We start from the raw sequence: 27,647 nt of genomic DNA, 5'->3' as shown, positions 1-27,647 counted from the left end.
TTGCCCGTAAGTCTAGCGGGAGGCATGCAAAACACCGTCCTGACTAGCTCCTTCTTGGTTAGCATCCAGCTATCCAGCGACTGAAGAGCTCTCTTCATAGAAATCGTCGGTCTCATTTTCAAGAAAGCTGACGACTTCGGCGTCTTAGAGCATGAAAAAAGTGAACGAGGCGAAGGAGGAGCGGCAGGGATCAATGCATCTCCGTATTCCTGGAGGAGGAGAGCTGTCAAAACTTTGTAGTTAGACAGCCCTTCTCTGCCATGAGTCTCGTCTTCTGAGTCCTCTTCCAAAATCGGATCAGAAGGAGAAGTCACTTCCCGTTCCGGGTCTTCCTGCCCAATAACTCTCTCTACGGGAGACAAACTCCTAATAGGAGAGGGGCTAAGAGAGTGTATAGCGCTCCTCTGCTTGGCTGGCTCCTCGCGCTTGGCTGGCTCCTCGCGCCTGGCTGGCGCCTCACGCCTGGCTGGCGCCTCGCGCCTGGCTGGCGCCTCGCGCCTGGCTGACTCCTCGCGCTTGGCTGGCGCCTCGCGCCTGACTGATGCCTCGCGCCTCTGTAAAGTCTCGCGCCTGACTGACGCCTCGCGCCTTTCTGGTGCCATATCCTTGTATGGATGATGCTTGTCTGGCGCCTCGCGCCTGGCTGAATCCTCGCGCTCGGCTGACGCTGCTGGTCTGGCAGACGTATCACGTCTGGAAAAAACCTCACGCCTGTAAAGCGTTTCTCGCTTGTCTGGCGCTTTAATCCTATCAGACGCTTCTCGTCTGTAGGAAACTTCGCGCTTGACTGGCGCCTCGCGCTTGTCTGGCGATTCAAAATCGTCCAAAGAGTCTCTATCTGAGTAGATCTCAAACGCCTCACGTCCCACAGGAGCCTCACTCCTGGCGGGAGAAGGAAGACGAGACTTCTTGACAGGAAGCCTCACGTCTTTCTTACGAGGGGGATCCTTCGAAAGGACTCCTACCAAGGCGGATAACTGTTCTTGCACAGCCAAAATGATCCTCTTGGAAGCCTCTCCGGCGTCTTCTTGAACGGGAGAGGGAGATCTCGAAGGAGTTTTGTCCAAACCATGGGACGTCAAAACCCTCTTAGCCTTCTTGATCGAAGGAGGCGCTTCTTCCGAAAAGCGTTCGGGGCTAGAATCCAACACAGGATCTTTCCAGTGCCTTTTCAGGGGCCTGGACAAGTCCGAATCCTTCCACCCTCGTTTAGGAGAGGGAGAAGCGGACGAAGAGAAGCACTCTCTGAGGACGCTTTTCCTATAGCGGTCCTGAGCAGTCTGTCTATTTACAGAGCCTGCTGAAGGGACGCCTGACCGGGGGGAATTCTCCACAACCTCCGTACGGCTTTCGACTTTCCTTCTCCTCTGGGCTTGGGAGCTTGGAAGAGGTCTAGGCCTGAGACCGTCGCAGAGACGGTCAGACGCCCCCTCCACAACACTGGGGACACTCACTTCACTATAATAGTCACTTTCACAATCCTTACCTTTCATGGCAGCCATTTTGGATTTCATCCTGTGAAGAGTAGCTTTCAGCTCAGCAATTTCCGAGGCCGAATCTGAATGTAAAGCCAGTGAGGGCCCTGATACAGAATTAGAATCAAATGCATAGTTCAGGGAAGAGTTAGAATCATTAAAAGGCTCAATAGGCCTTGTACTACTACCCGCAATCTTAGATGCAGCCCTTCTGACTCTATCCCTTTCTAACTTCTTCAAGTAAGAAGTTAGAGTCTTCCATTCCTCAACATTCAACCTCTCACACTCATGACAGGTGTTAAAAATAGAACAATCAAAACCTCTACATTTGCGACATACAGTGTGAGGATCAACCGAAGCCTTCGGTATCCTCACCTTGCAGCCTACATTCACACACACTCTCACACAACCACTTGAATCAGACATTCTTGAAGAAAAATCAAAAGCAAGTCCAAATCCAGTCCACAGTAGCGAATGCCAAAACAACGATCCAGGTACGTCACCAAAAGTCCACAAAAAGATGATCAATTGTCTAGAAAAGCGAATTCCAGTCAGGAGGTGGCAGCAACGATGTTGATACCACCGGAGACAGAAAATATATGAGTAGAAAACGGGAATGGTTCCTAGTCCTGCCGCCCAGGGCAGGCCGGTAGATCACCTGACCTACCTGTAGCGAGTGGTGCGAAATTTGAATTTCTGTCGGGGACGACGGAGTCTTAGCTATGTATATATCTGACAGGTAAGTTGATTGTATGAAAATGATTTTTCCTGCAGACATAAAAACCATGTATTTGGTATTTTCTGGAGCTTTGCCATGAGTAATAAAAATGATACTAACATTCTCATATTCCCAAAAAGACAATATATTTCACAGGGTAATCAAAAGTAATTTTGTACAAAAGGGATACAGGCCTTTTTTTAATTACTCCTCTTTATTGGGTGTGTCTTCCCTTGCTATAGTCACATCCAAGCTGGTGTACAGTTCTCATTTCACATCAGACAAACTAAATTTGAAAGTACTTATGCTTGTTTGTAGATGACTGTTTAACTAGAACCCACATTTTAATTTCTAACTACCACAGGGGTGGCATATAAGTTTTATAAAATCAGACTGAAAATTTGGGAGATCACGGAAAAATTTACTTATGGGATTTGTGCTAAATTCTAGTCATTATGCATGTATTGATTGAAATTTGGGTATTCACAAATATTTTACCAAAAACAGCATCTCTTAAAACAGGAATTGGGTTACAAGGGATGACCATGAACAAAAACAGGTGTGCCCAATACCCAGACACCATACCACCATGACATCCTTTTTGTATTAATGCTTTCAGAACTCTACAGTAGATTAAATTTGATTTAATTTGTTATTACCAGTTTCAACATTCCACAAACCACTTAACCTGCAACTTAATTCCAACACAGTAGACATTTTTTGCGAAGGTGTAGTCTTTATATTCGTAACAGCATATAAGATAATCAATTCTATCAAAACACTATATTAGGAAAGGAGAAGTTGACATATAAGATGTACAATAACTTTTCCAGAGAACAGACCTTGAACTAAAACCCTACACACTATTAGCAATAGTTTTTGGGACCCATACATAATAATATTTACTTTTTCAAAGAAGGACAGATGGGAACTTAGTTTCCCCTCTACTCATAAAATCTTACTTAGATCTTGACAGCTAACCCTTTCTATTTGGTAAAAATGTGCCTTATACAATAACATCTAGGTGGATCCCTGCGTTTTAATATTGAAATATGAGCTTTCAAACTGAGAATACTAGCAAAAATTGGGCTTATGAATTTTACAGGTTTGCTTATGGATATTAGGTGGCTGCTCATACTTAATTCTATGTCATCTTTCCTCATGCAGACTCCTTAACATTTTTCTGAGAACTAATAGTCAATTTTTTTCTTAATAGATACTGTGCACAAGTATTCAGTACCCTGTATAACAGCCCTCTTTTAAAAAAATTACAACTATAAATACAGCAATGCCATTTATAATAATAAACTCTGCCCATGACTTATAAAGCAATAAAATAAAAACTTACATAGCCATCTGCAGAGCATGTAGCCAATTGAAGCCCCTGAAGTTTAGGAGCGAATTTCACATCAGTGACTGAAGTACGAGAATCCACTAGACCCGCTCGCTTAATCCAAGTGCTATGCACGTTATGACCAGAATCAGTTACTGAAATATGATATTGTTATGATACAATAAAGTTTCATACATACTTACCTGGCAGATATATACATAGCTATCGACTCCGTCGTCCCCGACAGAAATTCAAATTTCGCGGCACTCGCTACAGGTAGGTCAGGTGATCTACCGCCCTGCTCTGGGTAGCAGGACTAGGAACTATTCCTGTTTTCTAATCAGATTCCCTCTTCCACCTGTCTCCTGCGGGGAGGCTGGGTGGGTCTTCAATCGTATATATCTGCCAGGTAAGTATGTATGAAACTTTATTGTATCATAACAATATCATTTTCATACATTCAACTTACCTGTCAGATATATACATAGCTGATTGACACCCTTTGGTGGAGGGCAAGAGACAGCTAACTAACTGACTAAACAGGTAAACAACATATGTTGTAGGTATAAATAAACCTGTTCCTACCTTATTAGATGGAAGACTTCGTGGCTACTGCCCAGGAGTCTGCTTCATCTCAAGAGCCTTAGCGAGATAGTGATCTGTGGCCAAGAGTTCTTGCTGGTCTGTCGATGGGGTCTTATCCACTTACTCGGCAGAGCCTAACTGGCGTTTGTCAAGGGGTGCTAATCCGCTTATATGACAACACGCCTTCTTTAAGGAGCACACAACCGATCCCGATCACCCGATCCTAACCCGTGTTAGTTCTAAGATTGCTAAGAGTCATCCCCAAACTCTTAGCAAACAACCACAAACTCGAAACTCATACATACAAAATCAAAATAAAAATTTTGTACCCCTCTAATAGTCAGCTGTCACTCGATTTCCTAATGAAGCGAAGTGAAGGCCGCCAGTGCGACATCTGACACTCCCATGCACAGGAAACACGAGAACACATCCGACAAGAGGGTTACGTACACATATTTAAGGATCGGTGCTCTCTCTCCTTTACCCAGAACCGTCTGTGCTGACACAAACGGACCTAAAGAAAAACATTTCTCATACGTTACTCGCACATCTTTTAAATAATGAGATGCAAATACTGAGTTGCATCTCCAATAGGTTGCGTCCAAAATATTTTTAAGTGACATATTTCTCTGGAACGCAATTGATGTCGCGATTGCCCTTACCTCATGAGCTCTTACTCTTAATAGATTAAAAGAGTCATCTGGGCAGTTCTCATGAGCCTCGGTAATTACACTTCTAACAAAGAAGGCCAAAGCATTTTTAGACATAGGTCTCTTGGGGTCTTTCACCGAGCACCATAGACCATGTTGTGAGCCTCCCAACCGCTTCTTTCTGTCCAGATAGAATTTCAGTGCTCTAACTGGACAAAGTGATCTTTCTATTTCTCTGCCTACTAGGCTAGTAAGTCCTTTTACCTCGAAACTCCTAGGCCAGGGATTCGAAGGGTTCTCGTTTTTGGCAAGAAAAAGTCTGGAATGAACAAATCGCAGAATCTTCTTTGAAACCAACTCGTGACTCAAGGGCGTGCAACTCGCTGACCCTTTTAGCCGTAGCCAGAGATAGAAGAAATATACACTTTCTAGTGATATCACGGAATGAAGCCGTATGAGGTGGTTCGAACTTTTCCGAGGATAGAAATTTCAGAACCACATCTAAGTTCCAGCTCGGAATCCTAGGCTCTACTGACTTGGACGTTTCAAAGGAGCGGATGAGATCGTGCAAATCTTTATTATTCGTCAAGTCTAAGCCCCTGTTTCTAAAGACTGACGAAAGCATACTTCTGTATCCTTTAATTGTTGGTACAGAGAGATGTGACTTTTCCCTCAGGAAAAGAAGGAAATATGACAATTTGTCGAAAATTGCATTTTTCCTAACTATACAAACCTGAGGTCCTTTAACAATAGGAAGGTAACTAGCGGCAGCTGGGACGGTCGTAAGCTTCGAACAAGGGGAGAACGGTAGTTAACTGCTTGTCCGATCGTGCGCGCGCCGCGCGCCCGAGAGGTGAAGAATCACTTTTGCTTTAGGCCCATGCAAAAAGTTGCAGAGTGAGGGGTGGCATGAGGTGGGACTATATGTAAGGGACCTCAGGTTTGTATAGTTAGGAAAAATGCAATTTTCGACAAATTGTCATTTGTTCCGATACGTAATACAAACCCTCGGTCCTTTAACAATAGGAAGACTCACTTCTTGGTGGGAGGAATCTGAGTCTTTTTGGTGAACAGACTGGTGTTCGTCCAACTCTGGAGTGCCTCCCTGGTCGTAAGAGCAAGGGAGGGATCCAAACCTCTGTCCGATTGATCGGGGTGTGCACCGCAGGATCAATGGTCAGACCTCTGGGCCAAGTACTAAGAGAGAGGCAAGCGTATCTCTTCGTACCAGCAAGCAAGAACTTGTTCCTGTTTGCAAGAGACAATCATAAAATGATGGGTTTGTCTCAAATTGGCATCCACTTCCTCCCCCTTGTTGGAGGAAGTGGTGGATATTTACTCCTATCCCTACTGAAAGGGATAGGATGGTGCTCTATTGAGTAGCTCACCTGCATCTCGTCCTTACCCAGCAGGGTGACGACCGTGTCCCTCTAACCCAGAGGTAGAGGTCAAAAAAGAAAAAGATGGGAAGAGGAGCCAGTCACACTCTCATTCCTCATCCATTCTTACGGTCACACCAGGACTCGATGCTGTTCAGCCTGTGAGGGTCTGGGTTAACTACACAACGTGTTGAGCAACCACCACGGTTCCCAAGGAAAAAGATCCAAGGAACTGTGGGCAATATCCCGAAGGTAGAAGGAGGTGCATGCGGTCCGGTTGGACCAGGCACCTGCCTTCATTACCTGCACCACGGAGAAGTTCTTGCGGAACGCGAGAGAATGATGAAGAGGCGTCCACACTCATCCTGGGTGTCGAGTTTCTTCAGACAGCTCCGTCGCGCCTTCACAGGACAAAGCAGCATAGCCTTCGTATCGGAGGCGGTGAAGTCCATTAGGGAGGGTATTGTGAAGGACTCGAACCAATCGTCAGTTACCGAAGGGTTCTGAGTCTTCGCTACGAAGATCGGTACGAAATCGAGCGTCACAAATCCCCATCCCTTTGTGCTTGACTTCTCGAGAGAAGTCATGCAGTTACCTAAGACGAAAAGAAGGGGATAGTCATATGACCTATCCCTCTTCTCGACTTTGGTTATGTACAGTACTCATACTGACAAGCTATTAAGACGAAGTAATGATTGCTCTGGAACAACCGAACTAAGTCCACAGCATAGTTCGTAACTGACTCGGGCGCTCTGACAGCTGCCGACTGACTGGTTCGGAATCAGTAGAGGCAAGTTGTCCAAGCATCCGGGTAAGTCACGTGACCTTGCGCCCTTTAAAGAGTTATGCTGAGAGACCAAACAAATAAAATATTTGTTAGTCACCGATGCCGGACGGCGCGGCGATGATTCTCTTAATGCATAAGCTCAAAAGGCGAAAAGTCAATTGCCTTCAAAAGACCGAGGTCCCTGATGGCAAGAAAATCTCATAGACGTTGAATCTCAGCTTAAGGAGAAACAACACTATGTGACGTTGAAGACGAAGGTAGGCAATGAATGCAACCTACGTCTTCTAGCTGAATCGAGAGAAGGAATCTCAAGATTCTAAACCTGTGCTTACAAATGACTGAAAACGCTAACCGCCATTTCATTGCTGTCCGTTGTGCAATGAAAGCGGGGCGTTTTTCAGTAATGAAACACAGGGGAGAGCCGCCTGAAGAACTGCTTCTCATGGGCTGAACATTTGGAAGTAGAGCTGGCAGGTGTGGGAGTAGGCGATGTCTTTCAATACATCTGCTAATCCGGGGTGAACAATGAACAATTGCACACCTCCGAATAAAAGATATTTTGAGGACAAACTCAGATTCCGCAAAAATCATTCGCATTATCGATATACGATGCAGCAAGAGACTATTACAGAATTCTGTTACCGTGCGGTAAACAGAAAGATGAGAGTCGAAAAGATATCTCTGTTTAAAATTCTCGCAATACTGAAGACGATGAATACTAGCGTCACAGCAGTAGATGGTCATTCATGTATGCGAGAATCCCCGTTAATCAGAGACTTAAGTCCGTGATTGTTGGGCAGAGATACGGTTGGTATTCAATCAAAGCAGGTGAGAAAGACATAACCAACAGTCCATCTCAAAGCGGCAGCTGGTACTGAAATGCCTCGGGCAATTCAATACGCAGTAGCTGTCGCTGACTCGTCATCCTGAGTTGCCAAGTAATCCTTTCCACGAAGGAATGCGTTCGGCTAGAACCACCGAGCATAAAAAGATATGCTCGAGCAATTATATTTATGCGAAACGAATTTCGGTAAATATAAAAGCTTAAATGGTGTTGTTGTGACAACACCATAAGTATATAAAATTGAAACTGGAAACTCCTGGGAGGTTGCAGGCAACCCGAGTTGCAGTTCAATTAGAATACTTTTCGTCTAAGTCGCAATCCGTAGAATAACCAGGATATGCGCCTACCCCTCGGACCATTCAACTGCTTAGCAGAATCATGTCGCGAGGTTAATATACGTAGTATATTTGTAGGATTCTGAACAACGATCTCCATCCTAAATTCTTTCCTTCAAGAAAACAAAATAAGGATTGGAGATCGACCACCTTCGGTCTCTATCAAAGAGAGTGAAGAAGTCTTCCTCGAAGGAAAGCTTCAATGGTGAACAGAATACTAAGACGATAGTTCAAGCCAAACTGGATATTCCCGTCCGTTCTTCTCTATTCCAGGTTGGTCGCCTACTGTGAGATAGTCTTCTTTCAGCAGCAGTCTTCTTCCTAATGCTAGAAATTCCAGGAATTCGAGCATAGGCGAGGTTCCCGATTATCGTGTAACATATCGGGGATTCTCGTCTCGCTCACTTTGGACCGTGGTCTCGCCTAAGTGTTTGGGGATCGTAAGAAACTCTAACACTCTGAATGCGCTAGAAATTCCGTAGAATTCTAAGCAGTCTGCGAAACCCCCACCAAATTCGTCAAACGATATCGGCTGGTGGTCCTCTCGATTCCCGTAGAAATCGAGAATGGGGCAGGATCCCTCCTCAACGACCGGGGCTTACGTCAGGTAGGACCCGAAGGTCCCCCCAGGTAGCGCAGTCCCCAACGTGGAATCCTACAGAGAAATCTCTGTAGGATCCCTCCCCTTTCCCTCGTAGCCGTAAGGAGAGAGGGAATGGGGGAGGAAATGGATACTCGCTCGCCTTCCCAGTGGAACTAGCAGTTGGAGAAGAGTAGGAGCAGCCATCGCCTTGCGGCGATGGCCTCTCAGAGTCTGGGAAAACGTATCGTCAGGAGAAAACGTTTTCCCCACCCCGAGGAGGGTTACGAACTCTCACTGTAGGTAAGGGTCTGCCGCCACTGTGAACGTCGTCTGGGTGGGGCTGATCGACACCTGACAGGAGAGAGCCGATACCGTCCTCCGACTCATTCCAGTCCTCGTCGAGGTCGAAACCTCTCAGGAGGACCGAAGGAGTATTTAAATACGGTGTCCGAAGACACGTAGAAACGCCGCTGTCGCAGTAGAGGAGGTGGAAGTAGCTTGATCGACCGGCCAGAACTGAGAGAGCCTTCTTGTCCGGAGACGAGAGACTCTGGTTCAAGACAGGATTGGCAAGCTCCGATCGCGGCAAACCCACCGTCGGTTTGGGTTCTCGGGCCCCAAAACGACTCGAGCAGAGACATGGGCTCTGCTGGTGGGAGCGGCGATCCTTCCCCCAGGTCGTTGTGCTGACGAATCAGTGCAATAACCTGGGCAAAGTTACTCTGAATCTCGGAAGTTACAGCGTCTTGAGGATAGGACCATCCGTCCCTCCAACAAGAGCAGCTCCCAGGACCCTCCTCCTTCAGCAGAAGGACCAGCAACAGATCCCTGACAGTTGCCTCCAATCACTTGCGCGTACGTCCTGGTTGGTCCTAAGACCATACCTGGCACGTGCGGCGTCGTGACGGGATCGTGAGCGGCGCATTTCTCACGATCACTCCTATATACCTCGCTCTTCCTGGCGTATGCCGAGGAAGTTGAAGGTATCGGAGAGACAGAACTGACGCTACCCCCTCCCCCCTCTGACTGTCGCCTCCAATCACTTGCGCGTACGTCCTGGTTGGTCCTAAGACCATACGTGGCACGTGCGGCGTCGTGAAGGGATCGTGAGCGGCGCACCTCTCACGATCACTCCTAGCTACCTCGCTCTTCCCGGTGTAGCCCGAGGAAGTTGAAGGTAGTGGAGAGACAGACCTGACGCTCCCCCCCCCGCTCGCTGGCAGGACCAGCGTACGTGGGGGGCTGCAGCCGATCACCAACCCGCGGTGGGGATCGATCTGCAGGCCTGGCCGTGCCGCTCACCTGTGGCGAGCGGCTCGACTGAGCACGTCGACCCCGGTCCCCGTGCGTCAGACGAGCTGCTGCTGGTCACCGTATCCGCCCGGTCCCTGTGGGAGCGGCGGTCAGGTGACCTGCAGAGCTCACTTTCGCGGTGAGACCGGTGAGCGTCCTCGCGGCACGTCAAACCGCTGGTACCAGCCGAGGCTGGTACCGTCGGTCGAGGGGACCTGGGGGACCCCTTCCCAGCCTCAACCCGTGGCCGTCAGAGACCGTCACGTCCACCCGACAAGGTACCGGCTGGTCGCTACGAGAGCGGCCGCTGGCCTGGCGAGAGTCACCTGAGCGGCTCTCGACAGTCTTCTGCTCCGTGCCTCGGTCATGACGCTGAGCGAACTCAGGCGTCTTAACTTTGGCTGCACGGTCACCCGAAGGAGACCGTACACTCGGAACTTCTCGCGGACGAGAAACCGAGCCGGTACCTGGCTTAGCAGCAGAGCTGCCAAGACCAGGCGAGGGTGTACCAGCGGTAGCCAGCACACCCTTGGTCCCCGTCTTCTTCTTCTTCTCAGAAGGGGAGACGGGCCCCGTTCCCGAAGGAACAGGAGGACCAGCAGAAGAACCCCCCCGTCACACCGGAGTGTGACGAGCCCTTCGAAGTTCCCGAAGGAGTCTTCTTAGGGGGAATATACCAAAACCCGGTTACCAGCTGGTCGCTGCGAGAGCGGCCGCTGGCCTGGCGAGAGTCACCTGAGCGGTTCTCGCCAGCCTTCTGCTCCGTGCCGTGGTCTTGGCGCCGAGCGAACTCTGGCGCCGAAACTTTGGCTGCACGGTCTCCCGAGGGAGAGCGTACACTCGGGATCTCCCGCGAACGAGAGACCGAGCCGGAACCTGGCGTAGCGGCATCGCCGCTAGCACCAGGCGAGGAAGTACCAGAGCTAACCGATACTCCTCTGGTCCCCGTCTATCTCTTCCTTACGGAAGGGGAGACGGGCCCGCTCCCGAAGGAGCAGGAGGACCAGCAGAAGGACCCCCCGTCCCACCGAGGTGGGACGGGCCCTTAGAAGTTCCCGAAGGAGACTTCTTAGGGGGGGGGAGGCAGCCTTCTTCTTCTTCGGCTTATGGGCCTTAGAAGTCGAAGGGGAAGAGGCAGCAACAGACGAAGACGAAGACGAAGATGACACCTTCCTCTTCTTCGTCAGCTCACGCAGGACAGTCGTCAGGTCCTCCATCCAGGCCGGAGTCGGGCCTATTGCCGAAGCAACACGGCCCGACTGCACCTGTCCGGAAGGACCTGGGACTGGGGAACACACACCATGGGCAGGACCAGCATGGACAGGCGCAGGAACCAGGAGCGACAGGAACAGCAACCAGCTCAGGAGCGGCAGGAACAGCGGCAGCGGTAAACACAGAAGGGACAGCCAAGCCAGTAGCGGGAACCACATCAGAGACAGGTACGGCAGGCCCAGCCATCGCCTCGTAGAATCATCGGCAGCCAGCGGGAACCTGGTACTGGCGGCCGGTCCAGGGGCGAGCTGCTGGAACAGCGGAAGTCTGGGCAGGCAACACGGAAAAAAACACAGGCGGCGGCGGCATACCCCTCCTCGGTACAGCGGCGACGGCCCTAGAAGCGGCATACGGCGTCACCGACACAGCATGGGGAGTGTAGACCAGCGGGGGGAAGCAGCATAAGCGGCCGTGAAGGTTGTAGTGGAGACCACTCCAAGGTCACCGCCCCAGACCTCGCTAGACGCTGCAGCAGATCGTGGATGCTAGGCACGCCCTGCAGCCGCAGTGGCCCATACCTGTCCAAGGTCGTCTCCCACGGATGTAGCACCTGCGGTAGCACAGACAGATTAGTAAGAGGGGTTCCCTCACGCACGGGGGGGGAGACATGCCCCACCCCGAACGGAAGGAAGACCCCAAAAACAAAATACGAGGAAGCTGAGCGGGGGGGCAGGAAAGAAGACGAAGAATCGGATACCAAGGGAGTCGCGGGAGAGCTTTCCGACGACTTCCTGGCAGACCTTCGCTTCCCCTACCCCCGCACAGCAGTGAAAAGTAATATGAAAAATGAAAAAAACAGAATGACTGCACTTGCGATTCACTTCATAGAACTTAAAGGGGAAAGATCAATTCCCGGGTAAGAGCGGAAACTTGATCCATAATAATATGATGCTATCATAAATATATATGAAAATGAACAATACTGCACTTGCTATTTTCACTTTCACAGCAATAAATCGTAAGGATTAATTCCCGGGTAAGAGCGGAAATTGATCCAAAATTAAATTTGATGCAATTAATAAATGAAAATGAAAAGAAAACTGCATTGCGAATCCACTTTCATTGCATTCTATTCATACAAAATAAGAGGTTCGTGCCGAGCGCAATCAAGCTCTCGGCAACGAACGCACAGGGCAAAAAATATAATGAAAAGAGTACTTACATCTTTCAAGTTACACACTTTCGCCCAAAACCCAAATACATGACTCGGCGCGAGTGCGCCCGCCCTCGGCACCGAGACATAATTCAAGGGTTCAATTCATGAAAAGAGCGGAAATCGCCGTCTCTACGGCGATAGCTCCATGTTGATTCATAATTAAGTAATGAAAATGAAAACAGTGTACTTACAGTTTCATTTTCAAGTCAACAAAACCATTAGTAGAAAACACAATATAAACTAACAAAGCATACGACGATGAAGCGGGCAGAGAGCGATGACGAAACACGTCCTTCACACCCGCGGCCGAAAGCAAAAGTGGTTCTTCACCTCTCGGGCGCTCGGGCGCGCGCACGATCGGACAAGCAGTTAACTACCGTTCTCCCCTTGTTCGAAGCTTACGACCGTCCCAGCTGCCGCTAGTTACCTTCCTATTGTTAAAGGACCGAGGGTTTGTATTACGTATCGGAACAACTGCAATTTCGGTTACAGAGGTATTGGAAGAGGACAGCTTCTTCGACCTGCACCAGTTTCTGAAAACTTCCCACTTCGATTGGTACACTCGCCTAGTAGATGATCTGCGGGCTCTAGCAATTGCGCTTGCCGCCTTGCGAGAAAACCCTCTCGCTATGACCAATCTTTCGATAGTCGAAAGGCAGTCAGAGCAAGAGCGGGTAGATTTTGATGGTACCTCTCGAAGTGGGGTTGTTTGAGCAGATCTATCCTGTTTGGAAGAGATCTGGGAAAGTCCACTGTCCACTCCATCACCTCCGTGAACCAAATTCGGGATGGCCAATATGGGGCTATCAGAGTCATTCTGGTTCCCTTCGAGGCCACAAACTTTCTGACTACTTCCCCCAGAATCTTGAATGGGGGAAAAGCGTACACGTCTAGCCCTGACCAGTCCAGGAGAAAGGCGTCTATAGCATAAGCCCTGGGATCCTCTACCAGGGCGCAAAATGTGTCTATCCTTTTGGAGAGAAACGTGGCGAATAGATCTATCTGTGGTTTCCCCCAAAGATACCAAAGGGTCTGACAGACTTCCGAGTGGAGGGTCCATTCTGTAGGAAGGACCTGGAACCTCCTGCTCAGTCTGTCCGCTCTCACGTTCCTCTCCCCTTGAACAAATCTCGTTAGAAGAACCACATTCCTTTGATTTGCCCAAATCAGCAGATCTCTTGCTAGTTCGTATAGGGCGAAAGAGTGAGTTCCTCCTTGTTTCTTGACATAAGCCAGAGCGGTCGTATTGTCGGAGTTTATCTGAATTACTTTGTCTCTGACTATCTGCTCGAAGCTCCTTAACGCGAGGTGAATCGCAAAGAGCTCCTTGCAATTTATGCCATGACACCTGCTCTTCCGACCAGGTGGCCTGACACTTCTTCGGACCCTAGAGTCCCCGCACCCCAACCTGTTCTCCAGACCGCGTTCTGAGAACAATGTCAGGTTTGGGTTCCGAACTTCTAAGGATACTCCTCTGTTTTCTTCCAAGGGGGTCAACCACCACCTTAATTGTTGCTTTACTTCTAATGAGATCGGAAACGTGTCCGAGAGCTGTCCTGTCTTCCAACTCCAACTGCTTCTCAGGAAGTACTGAAGCGGACGGAGATGCAGTCTTCCTAGAGGAAAGAACTGTTCGAGCGAGGAAAGGGTCCCCAGAAGGCTCAACCATTCCCTCGCTGAAGTACGCTCTTTCTCTAAGAAGTTCAATACTGTGGCACAGCCTTTCCTTACTCTCTCTTGAGAAGGAAATACTCGAAAACCCCGAGAATCCATCTGAATCCCCAGATAGACTACGTTCTGGCTGGGGACCATCTGGGATTTCTCGAGGTTCACGATTAATCCTAATGTCTTTGTCAATTCCAGTATTGTTGACAGGTCCTCCAGACACTGCTCTTGAGACCTGGCCCTGATGAGCCAGTCGTCCAGGTATAGGGAGACGTTTATCCCTTTCATGTGAAGGTGTTTTGACACATTTTTCATCAAGTCTGTGAAGACTTGGGGAGCCGTAGACAGGCCGAAACACAGGGCCCTGAACTGATAGATCCTTCCCTCGAACATGAAACGAAGGTACTTCCTCGACGAATGGTGAATCGGGACGTGGAAATATGCGTCTTGAAGATCTAGAGACGCCATCCAATCTCCTTGACGGAGAGCTGCAAGTACTGAGGCAGACGTTTCCATGCTGAACTTCTGTTGTTGTACGAATTTGTTCAGCGAACTTACATCCAGTACCGGTCTCCATCCCCCCGAGGCTTTCGCTACGAGAAACAAGCGATTGTAAAACCCCGGGGAGCTTTGATCCAGTACCAGCTCTATTGCTCTTTAGTCCCACATCTGCTCCACCATTTGACGAAGAGTATCCAACAGAACAGGGTCCTTGTATCTGGCTGACAGTTCCCTCGGTGACGTTGTCAAGGGGGGTCTGTCCTTGAATGGGATATAATAGCCCTTCTTGATTACTGACATTGACCAAGGATCGGATCTTATGTCTTCCCATGCTCCCGCAAAGAATTGTAACCTGGCTCCTACAGGTGTCTGGAGGAAAGATTTCTCATTTTCCCTTCTTAAAGAGACGGAAGGCAGATCTTCCCCTTTTTTCAGTTGATTTCCTTCTGACAATGGATCTAGCCTGAGAGCCTCCTCGAAAGGGCTGCTGTTGTTGAGTTGGCTTAGATGCTTTCTTTTCCTCACTAGCCACAGGTCTATTCTTCCTTGAGGATTGCCTTAAAAGATCCTGAGTGGCTTTCTCAGTTAGCGAATGGGCAATGTCTCTGTCTCTCACCAACTGCGAAGGAAATAAATGCTCCGAGAGAGGCGCATACAGGTAATATCCGACTTACAACCTACTGACATATGACCACTCGTACTTACAACCTTACTTCAGACAGTTGACCATTGAGTTACTTGGCACTGCGCTATCTCATGAGAACTCTCATCACTCAGGCATGAGAACTCTCATCACTCAGGCAGCATCAGTTTGAGTTACCCATAACCCTATCTGCAGCATCATTGGTATTAACTGTACTGTAGACTGAATTGCAACCAATTTACGTAAGAATCGACTTTTGACATGCATGCAAAGAACCTAACCCCATTGTAACTCAATGCCTGATTGTACGTAATATATACTATTACATAATTATTATGTGATTAGTAGAAGTACATTATGTAACAAGATTGAAATAAAGATTGTACATTACATTACAGTACTAAGTAGGCACTTTTATATAGCAAAGGTTGATAGTATACCCTACCCAGTATGTTGGCCACTTTCTAAGGTTCGACTTACATCCATTCTGACTTACAACCAGTGGGTCGGAACCAAACTTGGTTGTGAAGTAGGATAGTACCTGTACAGCAAAGCGGATCTCTGCGAAGGCGAGACGGCCTTAGTGAGAAAGGCACCATGAACCGCTCTCTTCTTTAGTATTCCCGCACCGAAGAGGGAGCACACTTCTGCCGATCCATCTTGAACCGCCTTATCTATGCATGTAAGGATGCTATGCAAGGTTTCAGGGCTTAGTTGTTCTTTTTCATGGGACTTCTTAGCAATGACCCCAAGGGACCAATCTAGGAAGTTAAATACTTCTAAGGTATGAAAAAGTCCCTTGAGGAGATGGTCCATTTCCGAAAGACCCCATGTTGCTTTTGCTGAATTTAAGGCATGTCTCCTCAACGAGTCTACGAGACTGGAGAAGTCCGATTCAGCTGAAACGGGCAGAGACAATCCCATGTTTCCTCCCGTTTCGTACCATATGCCTCTCCTGCCCCTTAGTTTAGCGGGAGGCATGCAAAAGATCGTCCTTCCTAACTCCTTCTTAGTCTTGATCCAGGAGTCCAGAGATTGTAAGGCCCTTTTCATAGATATGGCCGGCTTCATTTTCAGGAAAGACGAAGACTTGTGTGCCTTCGTACTTGAAAATAGAGAGCGAGGAGAAGGAGGAGCGGCTGGAGTTAACGCATCTCCATATTCTTCTAAGAGAAGAGCAGAAAGAACTTTGTAATTCGAAAGCCCTTCTCTGTTAGTAACTTCGTCCTCCGAGACGTTCATCTAAATTAATAGGATCGGAAGGAGAAGGCTCCCTTCCCTCCTCTGTCTCCAAAGAAGAAGCACTTCTATAAGGAGATGGGCTAGGAGTAACTCTCTCCTTACGTTTATCATTAGGCGAGTCACGTATCACTGCTCTACGCCTGTTAGACTCCTGTCGGATGTCAAGCTCTTCACGAGGAGAATGCACCTGGCGTTTAGCAGGAGTATCTCGCTGAGAATACTCCTGAGGCCTGGTAGGAGTATCCTGTTTGGAATACTCCTGGCGCCTGACAGTCGTTACACTCTTCGAATACTCCTGCCGTCTGGAAGGCGCATCTCGCTCCAAATACTCCTGGCGCCTGTTAGAGTATTAAGCTCAGAATACTCCTGGCGCTTGGTAGCACATCGCGCTTCGAATACTCCTGGCGCCTGGTAGGAGTAAAAAGTCCAGATACTCCTGGCGCCCTGGGAGGAGTATCGAGGCCAGAGTAATCAAGGCGCTTGGCAGGGAGTATCTCTTCCCGAATACTCCTGACCTACGAAGGCGCATCTAGTTCCGAAAAAAAAAAAAAATAATCTGAGGCTTGGTAGGAGTATCGCTCATGGAATGCGCCTTTCGAATAGCAAGTATATTGCGCTTAGCGGGCGCTATACTCCTATCAGGAGTTCTCTCTTCTCCAGTTGGCTCTTGTTGCTTGGATGAAGATCTGGGCCTAGAACGATCTACAGTAAAGTCAGGCTCTTTGCGCCTACTTGGCGCCTGGCTCCTAGTTGGCGCCTGACGCTTGGTAGGAGTTACTTCCTTTCCCACCTCTCGCCTGCCTAACGCACCGCTCCCCCCAGAGATGGCCGCTTGTGCGACAACTCCCCTGGAGGGTTCGTCGCGCCCGACAGGAGATCGGTATTTGGATCTCTTAATCGGAAGCCTGTCATCCTTTTTACGAGTAGGCTCTTTAGAAAGTACTCCTACCAAAGACGCTATTTGCTCCTGTACATTCATCAAAATTCTCCTGGTCGAAGGCTCATTTGAATCAGGAGAAGGAGATCTGGAAGGCGCTCGAGAGTCTTTTCCCTTCCAAGGATTCTAAACCTTTCTAGCTTTTCTTGATTACCGAAGGCGCCTCCTCTTCAGAGAATAAGCGCTCGGGGCTAGAATTAAGCTACAAGGTTCTTTCCAGTCCTTTTTAGCGGACGTGAAAGCTTCGATTCCTTCCATCCTCTTCTCGGAGAAGGCGAACTAGAAGAAGAAAAGCACTCACGAAGGACGCTTTTTCTATAGCTGTCCCTGGCAGTCTGAGATGTATACGATTCTGCCGAAGGGACGCCTGATCGTTGGGGATTCCCCACGACCCCCGTAAGGCTTTCGACTTTTCCTTCTCCTCTGGGCCAGGGAGCTTGGAAGAGGTCTAGGCCTGAGAGCGTCGCAGGGACGACCAGACGCCCCCTCCACTACACTGGGGACACTAACATCACTCGAGAAACCACATTCACTTCTCTTACCTTCCAATGCTTCCATTTTCTCTTGCATTTTTTGAAGGGAAGCTCTGAGTTCCGCTATTTCTGAGGCGGAATCAGAGGGATAAACTTGTGAACGGGCTGAAATAGAATGGGCATAATTAAGAGAAGAAGAAGAAGCTACAGAACTACTAGCCATTTTCCCGCTTTTGTAAGCCGCCTTCCTCTCTCTATCTTTCTCTAACTTCTTCAAGTAAGAAGTCAGATTCTTCCATTCTTGCGCACTCAATCTCTCACACTCGTTACACGTATTCTCAATTGAGCATTCAACCTTTCTACAACCACTGCATGTAGTGTGAGGATCTACCGAAGCTTTCGGAATCCTCACCTTACAGCCTTCATTCACACACACTCTGAAGCTAACACTAGAATCAGACATATTCACGAAAATCTAAAGCGAAGTCCAAAAACCAGTCCACGATAGCGAATGCCAAACAACGATCCAAGTACGTCACCAAAAATCAGTCGAAAGATGATCAAAAGCGTTGTGAAAAAAGAATTCCAGTCATAAGGGGAAGTAACAACAATGTTGAATACTACCGGCGACAGAGAGAAATCTGCTTAGAAAACGGGAATAGTTCCTAGTCCTGCTACCCAGAGCAGGGCGTAGATCACCTGACCTACCTGTAGCGAGTGCCGCGAAATTTGAATTTCTGTCGGGGACGACGGAGTCGATAGCTATGTATATATCTGACAGGTAAGTTGAATGTATGAAAATATATATTATCCTAAATTATCACAGTACAATCATTCTTATTTAGATTACTTATTATCAAGATCACAAAAAATTTTATTAATTTTACAAATAGTTATGTACCACTTAAATAATTATTCCTATACTTACAAACTGCTAAATGCAATATTAAATTAATTTAGGATTGACCTTAAAATAGTATAGCTGGAGATAACGAGCCTGAAGTTTTCCTTATCGAATACATTATTGACAAGCAAATTGCTTGTGCACAATACAGAAGCCTTCATAATCTGCTGCAGCTGAAGTACTTAATATTTTACATCACTTGAAGAGCACATTAAGAACTTCCAGTTGACAAAATCCAAAACAATTCTACAAACTAGAACTCATATTTTTTCTTACTATGAAATAAAATTACATTTTTATGATAAAATAAAATTCTATACATATATACTTATCCCATAATTACTTGGCTAACAGTTTCTACTCAATGGCAGTTTGAATTTTCAAATTAGCGGTACAGATTCTTTTTAGATAGGTGGCAAGGCCCCACCCACTTCCGGGGTAAGAGAGAGGAACAACTCAGCCAAAAGCTCAATTTGTTTATGTCCATATACGGGGAGGATGCCAGGCTCAATCCGTAATTACTAGGTATTAGTATATAGAACAAAATGATATTGTTATGTTACAATAAAGTTTCATACATACTTACCTGGCAGATATATACATAGCTAAGACTCCGTCGTCCCCGACAGAAATTCAAATTTCGCGCCACTCGCTACAGGTAGGTCAGGTGATCTACCGGCCTGCCCTGGGCGGCAGGACTAGGAACCATCCCCGTTTTCTATCATATTTTCTCTCTTCCACCTGTCTCCTGCGGGGAGGCTGGGTGGGCCTTTAATTGTATATATCTGCCAGGTAAGTATGTATGAAACTTTATTGTAACATAACAATATCATTTTCATACAATCAACTTACCTGTCAGATATATACATAGCTGATTGGCACCCTTCGGTGGAGGGTAAGAGACAGCTACTATATGGAATAGACAGGTAAACAACATATGTTGTAGGTATAAATAAAACCTTGGTTCCTACCTGATAGGTGGTAGACTTGGTGGGTGTTTGCCCAGTAGTCTGCATCACCTCAAGAAACTTTAGCGAGATATATGATCTATGGCCAAGAGTTCTTGTGGGTCTGCCGATGGGGTCTTACCCACTTACTCGGCAGAGCCTAAAAGGACTTTGTCAATGGGTGCTGATCCACTTATATGACAATACACCTTATGAAGGAGCACACAACCAATCCCGACCACCTGATCCTAACCATGTGTTAGAACTAATGATTGTTACGAGTTATCCCCGAACTCGTCACAACAACCGTAACTCAAAAACCACTACGCACACATACATAATTTTTCAAAAAAAAAAAAAAAATTATACTCAACTAATTGGATATGACGAGAATTCTCTTATGAACAACATAGACGGCCGCCCGTGCGAGCCTGAATCCTCCATTGTTCGAAGAGATTCTCGACCATATCCAAACAGAAGAACAGTATATACATTTTAAGGATTGGTGTCGGCTCCCGTACCCAGAATCGTATCTGCGATACGATAGGCGACCTAGAGAAAAGCACTTCTCATACGTCACACGCACGTCTTTCAAGTAATGAGATGCAAATACTGAGTTGCATCTCCAATATGTCGTATCTAAAATGTTTTAAGTGACATATTCTTATAAAACGAGAGAGACGTCGCAACCGCTCTTACTTCATGAGCTTTTACCCTCAGTAGTTGTAATTGTTCGTCAGGACAGACCTTATGAGCGTCCGTAATGACGTTTCTTACAAAGAACGCTAGAGCATTCTTGGACATCAGTCTTGTGGGGTCTTTTACCGCGCACCAAAGACCTTGTCTAGAGCCTCCCAACTGACGCTTCCTCTGAAGATAGAACTTCAGAGCTCTAACAGGGCATAGAGACCTCTCTGCTTCTCTGCCTACGAGACTAGACATTCTTTGACTTCGAATGTCCTAGGCCAGGGATTCGTGGGGTTCTCGTTTTTCGCTAAAAACAGGGTCTTAAACGAGACAAATAGCCGAGTCTCCCTTGAATCCTACTTTATCCTGCAGAGCTTGTAACTCACTAATTCTTTTTGCCGTCGCTAACGATAAAAGAAATAGGCATTTTCTGGTTATGTCTCTAAATGAGCCAGATGCGGAGGCTCGAATCTATCCGAAGACAGATATTTGAGGACTACGTCCAAGTTCCAGTTCGGAGGTACTGGTTCCTTCGACTTTGAAGTCTCAAAAGATCTTACGAGATCGTGGAGATCTTTGTTATTTGCCAGATCTAAACCTCTGTTCCTGAATACAGCCGAGAGCATACTTCTGTATCCCTTTATTGTGGATACGGGCAACGATGAGACTTTACTTCTCAGGAATAGCAAGAAATCAGCAATTTCCGCTATAGAGGTAGAGGAGGAGGACAACTTCTTGGCTCTACACCACCTTCTAAAGACCTCCCACTTCGACTGGTATACTTTCGTAGTGGAGGTTCTGCGAGCTCTCGCGATCGCGCTTGCCACTTCGCGAGAAAAGCCTCTCGCTCTGACAAGTCTTTCGATAGTCGAAAGGCAGTCAGAGCGAGAGCGGGGAGGTTTTGATGTACCTCCTGAAGTGTGGTTGTTTGAGAAGATCCGTCCTTCCTGGTAGGGATCTTGGAAAGTCTACGATCCACTCTACCACCTCCGTGAACCATTCCTGGGCCGGCCAAAAGGGGGCTATTAATGTCATCCTCGTCTCTTTTGACGCCACAAACTTTTTCACTACTAACCCCAGGATTTTGAATGGGGAAAAGCGTAAACGTCCACTCGAGACCAGTTTAGCAGGAAGGCGTCTACCATAATCGCTCTTGGGTCTTCCACGACCGAGCAAAACACTGGTAGCCTTTTTGAAATGTATGTTGCGAAGAGATCCACATGAGGAGTTCCCCACAGAGACCAGAGATCGAGACATACTTCCTCGTGCAGAGTCCATTCTGTATGAAGGACCTGGTTCCTCCTGCTGAGCCTGTCCGCCCTCACATTCCTTGCTCCCTGTACGAACCTTGTCAGCAGGGAGATGTTCCTGTGAGACGTCCAAACTAATAGATCTCTCGTGAGTTCGTAAAGGAACGAGGAGTGTGTCCCTCCCTGTTTCCGAATGTAGGCAAGTGCGGTGGTGTTGTCCACGTTTACTTGCACTACCTTGTCTCTCACCATAGGTTCTAGGCTCTTCAATGCCAGGTGTACGGCGAAGAGCTCTTTGCAGTTTATGTGCCAGGACACCTGTGCTGGTTCCCAGGTGCCTGACACTTCCTCTGAGCCTAATGTCGCTCCCCAACCCGTCTCCGACGCGTCGGAGAACAACACTAGGTCTGGGTTCTGTGTTCTTAGAGAGATCCCTTTGTTCTCTTCCAGAGGTAGCAACCACCACTGTAGGTGTGCCTTTATCTCCACTGGAATGGGAAAAACGTCCGACAGTTGTCCGGTTTTCCAGCTCCAAGACTTCTTGAGGAAGAATTGTCAAGTGGACGGATATGAAGTCTTCCCAGTGGGAAGAACTGTTCCAGCGAGGAAAGCGTCCCCAGAATGGCTCAAACCGATTTTTCCCTCGCTGACGTTTGATGTTCTCTAAGAAGAGAGAGATTATCCTCAAACCTTTTGCGGTTCTCTCTTGCGAAGGAAAAACTCGAAAACCCCGAGAATCCATCCGAATCCCATGATAGACTAGGTCTTGTCTGGGGTCAGCTGAGACTTCTCGAGGTTCACCAGCAATCCCAACGCCTTGGTCAAATCGAGAGTTAACTTTAGGTCCTCCAAACACTGTCTCTCCGATCTGGCCCTGATGAGCCAGTCGTCTAGGTACATAGAGACATTCACTCCTTTGAGATGAAGAAATCTCGCCACATTCCTCATCAGGCTTGTGAAGACCTGAGGAGCTGTGGACAGGCCGAAACACAAGGCTCTGAACTGAAAGATCCTTCCCCCCGTCATGAAACGGAGGTACTTCTTCGATGAAGGGTGGATCGGGACGTGAAAGTAGGCGTCCTGGAGATCTAGAGACACCATCCAATCTCCTTGTCGTAATGACGCTAGGACTGAAGCAGAAGTCTCCATGGAGAACTTCTCCTTCTGAACAAAATTTGGTTCAGAGAGCTGACGTCTAGTACTGGTCTCCAGCCTCCCGAGGCTTTCGCCACTAGAAAAAGGCGATTGTAAAACCCCGGGGAGTTTTTGATCCAGTACTAGTTCTATTGCACTCTTGTCCCACATTTGTTCCACCATCGATCGAAGAGTATCCCTCAGCACAGGGTCCTTGTACTTGGCTGATAGTTCCCTTGGTATTGACGTTAGGGGCGGAGTATTCAGGAAAGGGATACGATATCCCTTCCTTATGATATTTAGTGAAGACGCGTCTGCGTCTATCAGTGTCCAGGCCTCCACGAATCCCAGGAGCCTGGCACCTACTGGTGTTTGGAGGAGAAATGTTTCATTTTCCCTTTTTGAAAGGGACGAAAGGCGGACCTAACCTCTCTTCTCTGGAGCCTTCCTTCTTGCGGGAGGTCTGGAGATCGGACCACCTCGAAAGGGCTGCATAGAAGTGCTAGGTTCTTTCTTGGCAGAAACTAAAGCAGGTTTCTTCTTCCTAGCTGACTGCGTCAGAAGATCCTGCGTCGCCTTCTCAGTTAAAGAGTGAGCCACGTCCTTCACTAACTGAGAAGGGAACAAATAGTCAGATAGAGGTGCATACAGTAGAGCTGCCCTCTGTGCATGCGATACTGCCTTTGTTAAGAAGGCGCCATACACCGTCCTTTTCTTTAAAAGACCTGTTCCAAATAATGAAGCGACTTCAACAGATCCATCCTGTACCGCTTTGTCGATGCAAGACAAAATGCATAACAGGGCTTCAGGTTCGATTCCCTGTGAATCGTGAGCTTTCTTGGACATCACCCCAAGGGACCAATCTAAGAAGTTGAAGACTTCCAATACATGGAAAAGTCCCTTGAGGAGATGATCCAGTTTCTGAAATACTCCATGTATCCGAGCAGAATTAAGACTAGGACGCCTTGAAGCGTCAACTAACGTCGAAAAGTCTGCCTCTGTTGTAGAAGGGAGAGCGATACCCATATCCTCTCCCGTCTTGTACCATATGCCTCTTTTCCCAGCTAACCTTGCTGGAGGCATGCAAAATACTGTCCTGACTAAGTCTTTCTTCGACTTCATCCAGGAATCTAAGGCGTTTAAAGCCCGCTTCATCGAGATGGTGGGCTTCATCTTCAGAAAAGACGAAGGCTTCTTCGCCTTCGCACTCGAAAAGAGCGAGCGCGGAGAAGGAGGAGCAGCCGGAGTCAACTCGTCTCCGTATTCCTCCAAAAGCAGGGTAGTCAACACCTTATAGTTCGACAAGCCCTCTCTTCCATGATCGTCATCATCCGAGTTTTGCTCCAACTCGTGATAATCCTGAGTTTCTGTTCTCCTTTCAGAGCTTTCCTCTTCTGGAGGAGACAAACTCCTGATCGGAGAGGGGCTAAGGGAATGAAAGTCTTTCCTTTTTCCCGTTTTGATCGACTTGGAAGGCGTCACAACCTGCGGCTTCTCTCGCGCTTTAGAAGACGTCTTGTATGACGCTTCCCGCTCTCCGAGCGTCATATATGACGTCTCTTGTTGACGTCTTGATGACGCTTCGCGTCTGGAAGACGCTTCGCTCTCTAAGGGCTTCCTACTCGGCGTCACAATCTTGGACGGAGCGTCCACGTCAAAATAAGATCCAGCTTGAAATGACGCTTCACTTCTCAAAGACGTCTTTCGATTCTCTTGTCTTACAACCCTCTCGTCAGCCCCCGTTCTCCGAGCAGGAGCGAGAGGACGAGACTTCTTAATTGGAAGCGTCACGTCCTTCCGACGGGGCGCTAACACTCCCACAAGAGATGACAGTTGTTCCTGAACCGCCATAATTATCTTTCTTGACGCTTCTCCTACATCTAGTGCATGACGCCTCTCGTCATCACTCGGGGAAGAAGCATGATGGGGTACTTCCTCATAAGCGTCAGGAGACGCTGACGCCACCTTCGCCTTCTTAATAGCAGACGGGGCGTCATCCGAGAAGCGCTCTGGGCTGGAATCAATGTCTTGCTTCATATGACGCTTCAGCGGTCTCGATAAGTCCGACTCCTTCCACCCTCGTTTAGGTGAGGGAGAGGGGAGAGACGAGAAACACATCGCGAAGGACGCTTTTTCTATAGCGCCCCCCTTGAGCTGGCTGCCATGAAGCAGAGCTAGCTGAAGGGACGTCTGACCGTTGGGGATTCCCCACGACCTCCTTAAGGCTTTCGACTTTCCTTCTCCTCTGGGCATGTGAGCTTGGAAGAGGTCTAGGCCTGGGAGCGCCGCAGGGACGATCAAACGCCCCCTCCACAACACTGATGGGACTCACTTCACTAAAATGTTCACTATCACTAGCCTTACCTTTCGAGTCCGCCATCTTGGACTTCATGTCTCGAATAGTCGCTTTCAGATTGGCGATTTCCGATGCCGAATCCGAAAAGACACTCTGAGAATGAGATTTATAGGGAGAATCTACAGTAGTAGGGTTAGAATTATCCGTGAAAGGCTCAATAGGCCTTGAATTCACACCTTTCAGTCGTCTAACTCTATCCCTCTCTAACTTCTTCAAATAAGAAGTCAAAGTCTTCCATTCTTCTGCATTCAAACCCTCGCATTCCTTACAAGTGTTAATAGCAGAACACTGAACCCCCCTACATTTACGGCATACAGTGTGAGGATCAACCGAAGCTTTCGGTATCCTCACCCTGCAGCCTACATTCACACACATTCTCACACTCACATTAGAATCAGACATATGAGAAAAATCCCAAAAGTTATTCCAAAAACAGTCCACAGTAGCGAATGCCAAAACACGATCCAAATACGTCACCAAAAAGCCGAAAAACGTTGATCAAATGTTGAAAAATGAATCTAAGTCAGGAGGTAATAACAACAATGTTGATACCCGACCCGGCGACAGAGAAAATATGATAGAAAACGGGGATGGTTCCTAGTCCTGCCACCCAGGCAGGCCGGTAGATCACCTGACCTACCTGTAGCGAGTGGCGCGAAATTTGAATTTCTGTCGGGGACGACGGAGTCTTAGCTATGTATATATCTGACAGGTAAGTTGATTGTATGAAACTGTTATTTTATCATAAAAAATTTAATTTCTATAAATATAACTTACCCAGCAATGACTTAGCTGACTCCATACTAAAGGTGGGAAATCACAGACAACATAATAGCTTAAAACATAAAATATGCTAAGGAATAAAAACTATAGCTAACACTGAAACAATGCTTGTTGTTTCTGCACTTGTTGAGAGAGTTGCTGCAAGCAGATACATGCTGCCAACGGACCGTGTGCCCCTCTCAAAGTACAAGCAGTTCCCAGTTATCGGAGGGGGTTCCATTCTCGGCGGGATGCTGATATGCAAAAACTGCCATTAACAGAGAAACTCAGGGATTTATGGCACTTGTGATGCCTCTGTTAGGTATGTTATGTGCCATAACTCTATATAACCACCTTTTGGCCCTGATAACCAAAACTTGGCCAGTTAACAGAGTCCGCCAATAACCAGGGACTGCCCTAACATCATGCGATCTAACCTTAAGGGCTGACATATCCTCCTCCTTCACTGTCTGTGAGTGAGCCTAAAAAATGAGTTTCCTTAAAAAGATGGACATTGTGTTTATAAACATGGGTCTTGCAGGATTTTATGCTGAATACCACAAGTTGTTAAATTCTCTTCTAATCTTTTCCGTTCTTTGCAAATAATACCTGGGGGCTTTCACTGGGCACAAGGCCCTCTCCTCTCCTTCTCCTCTGGACCACTGATATCAGTTAATTTTTAATAGCAAAAAAACCAGGCTAAGGTTGTAACAGATTCTCATTTTTATCTAAAAAATCCAGTAAGAAGAACACAACATCTCCTCCAGAAAAGCCAAATCTTTTGTTAAAAGTGTGAAGCTCATTTACTCTTTTTGCTGTCACCAGAGCCAGTAGGAAAATAGACTTCCTTGTTAGACCCCTCAGTGAGGTAGAATGAAGCAGTTTTCAAAGTCTAGGCCAGACAATCATTTCAGAACCACATCCACATTCCAAGCGAAAAGAGGTCTTGGTTATTGCAAACATCCAGGTCTCTATGCCAATATACAAAGCTGAGCATTGCTTTGTAACCTATAATTGTACGTACTTGATGACAGGCCCCTTGAGGATTGTAAATACAGGAATCTGTATTTTGGGTAACAGTGGTTTGAGAAGAAGATATGTTGGATCCTCTGTACCAGTCTAAATACTTTCCACTTTGCTTGGTAAACCCTATTGGAAGATTCCCTTCTACAATGGCAAATACCCCCTCTGCTGATTTCAAAAAACCTTTTGCTCAGATGAGCTTACTAACAGTCGAAAACCTGTCAGGCCCAGAGTGGATAGGTTTAGGAGGAACTTCCTTAAACGGGGCTAAGCAGATCTGGAATAGTAGGTAGGCTCCTTCTGAGGCCAGAAGGGAGCAATGAGTGTCATCCTGACGTTCTGAAGAAAACAAAATTTTCCCAGGGCCTCTTTTATCATCCAAAAAGGGAGAAACATGGAGACATCTAGATTAGACCAATTTTGGATCTTCCCATCAGTCGCCCATGCTAATGGATTGGGAAAGGGAGAGTAGTACAGAGGCAGGTGTTCATTCCTGGATATCGCAAATAAGTCTACTATAGTCAATCTTCCCCATAGGTTCTAAAGTTTGTTGCAGACTTGACTGTCCATAGTCAATTGCGTTGGGAGGTTCTGTTTCCAATGACTTAGCTCATCTGCTAACACATTGTTCTTCCTCCGAACGAAGCAAGAGATCAATTTCATTCAATTTCAGTTTGCCCACCCAGCACAGCAGTTCCCTCGCAGAGGGAAAA

General features: G+C 47.4%; 1 protein-coding gene across 1 annotated transcript in view; it reads right to left on the bottom strand.

The window, feature by feature from the left end:
• LOC135210727 (nucleoporin SEH1-like) overlaps positions 1 to 27,647 on the bottom strand; it is a 98,927-nt gene that overhangs the window by 44,834 nt on the left and 26,446 nt on the right. Inside the window, exon 3 of the mRNA XM_064243539.1 lies at positions 3,542 to 3,681. Within this exon, the coding sequence (XP_064099609.1) occupies positions 3,542 to 3,681 (140 nt within the window). The remainder of the gene's footprint in view (positions 1 to 3,541; positions 3,682 to 27,647) is intronic.

Source organism: Macrobrachium nipponense, chromosome 4 (genome assembly GCF_015104395.2).
Source record: "Macrobrachium nipponense isolate FS-2020 chromosome 4, ASM1510439v2, whole genome shotgun sequence".
In the NCBI taxonomy this organism is placed as follows: domain Eukaryota; kingdom Metazoa; phylum Arthropoda; class Malacostraca; order Decapoda; family Palaemonidae; genus Macrobrachium; species Macrobrachium nipponense.
Note: the sequence above shows the minus strand (reverse complement) of the source record. Positions and strands in the feature narration are given on the sequence as shown.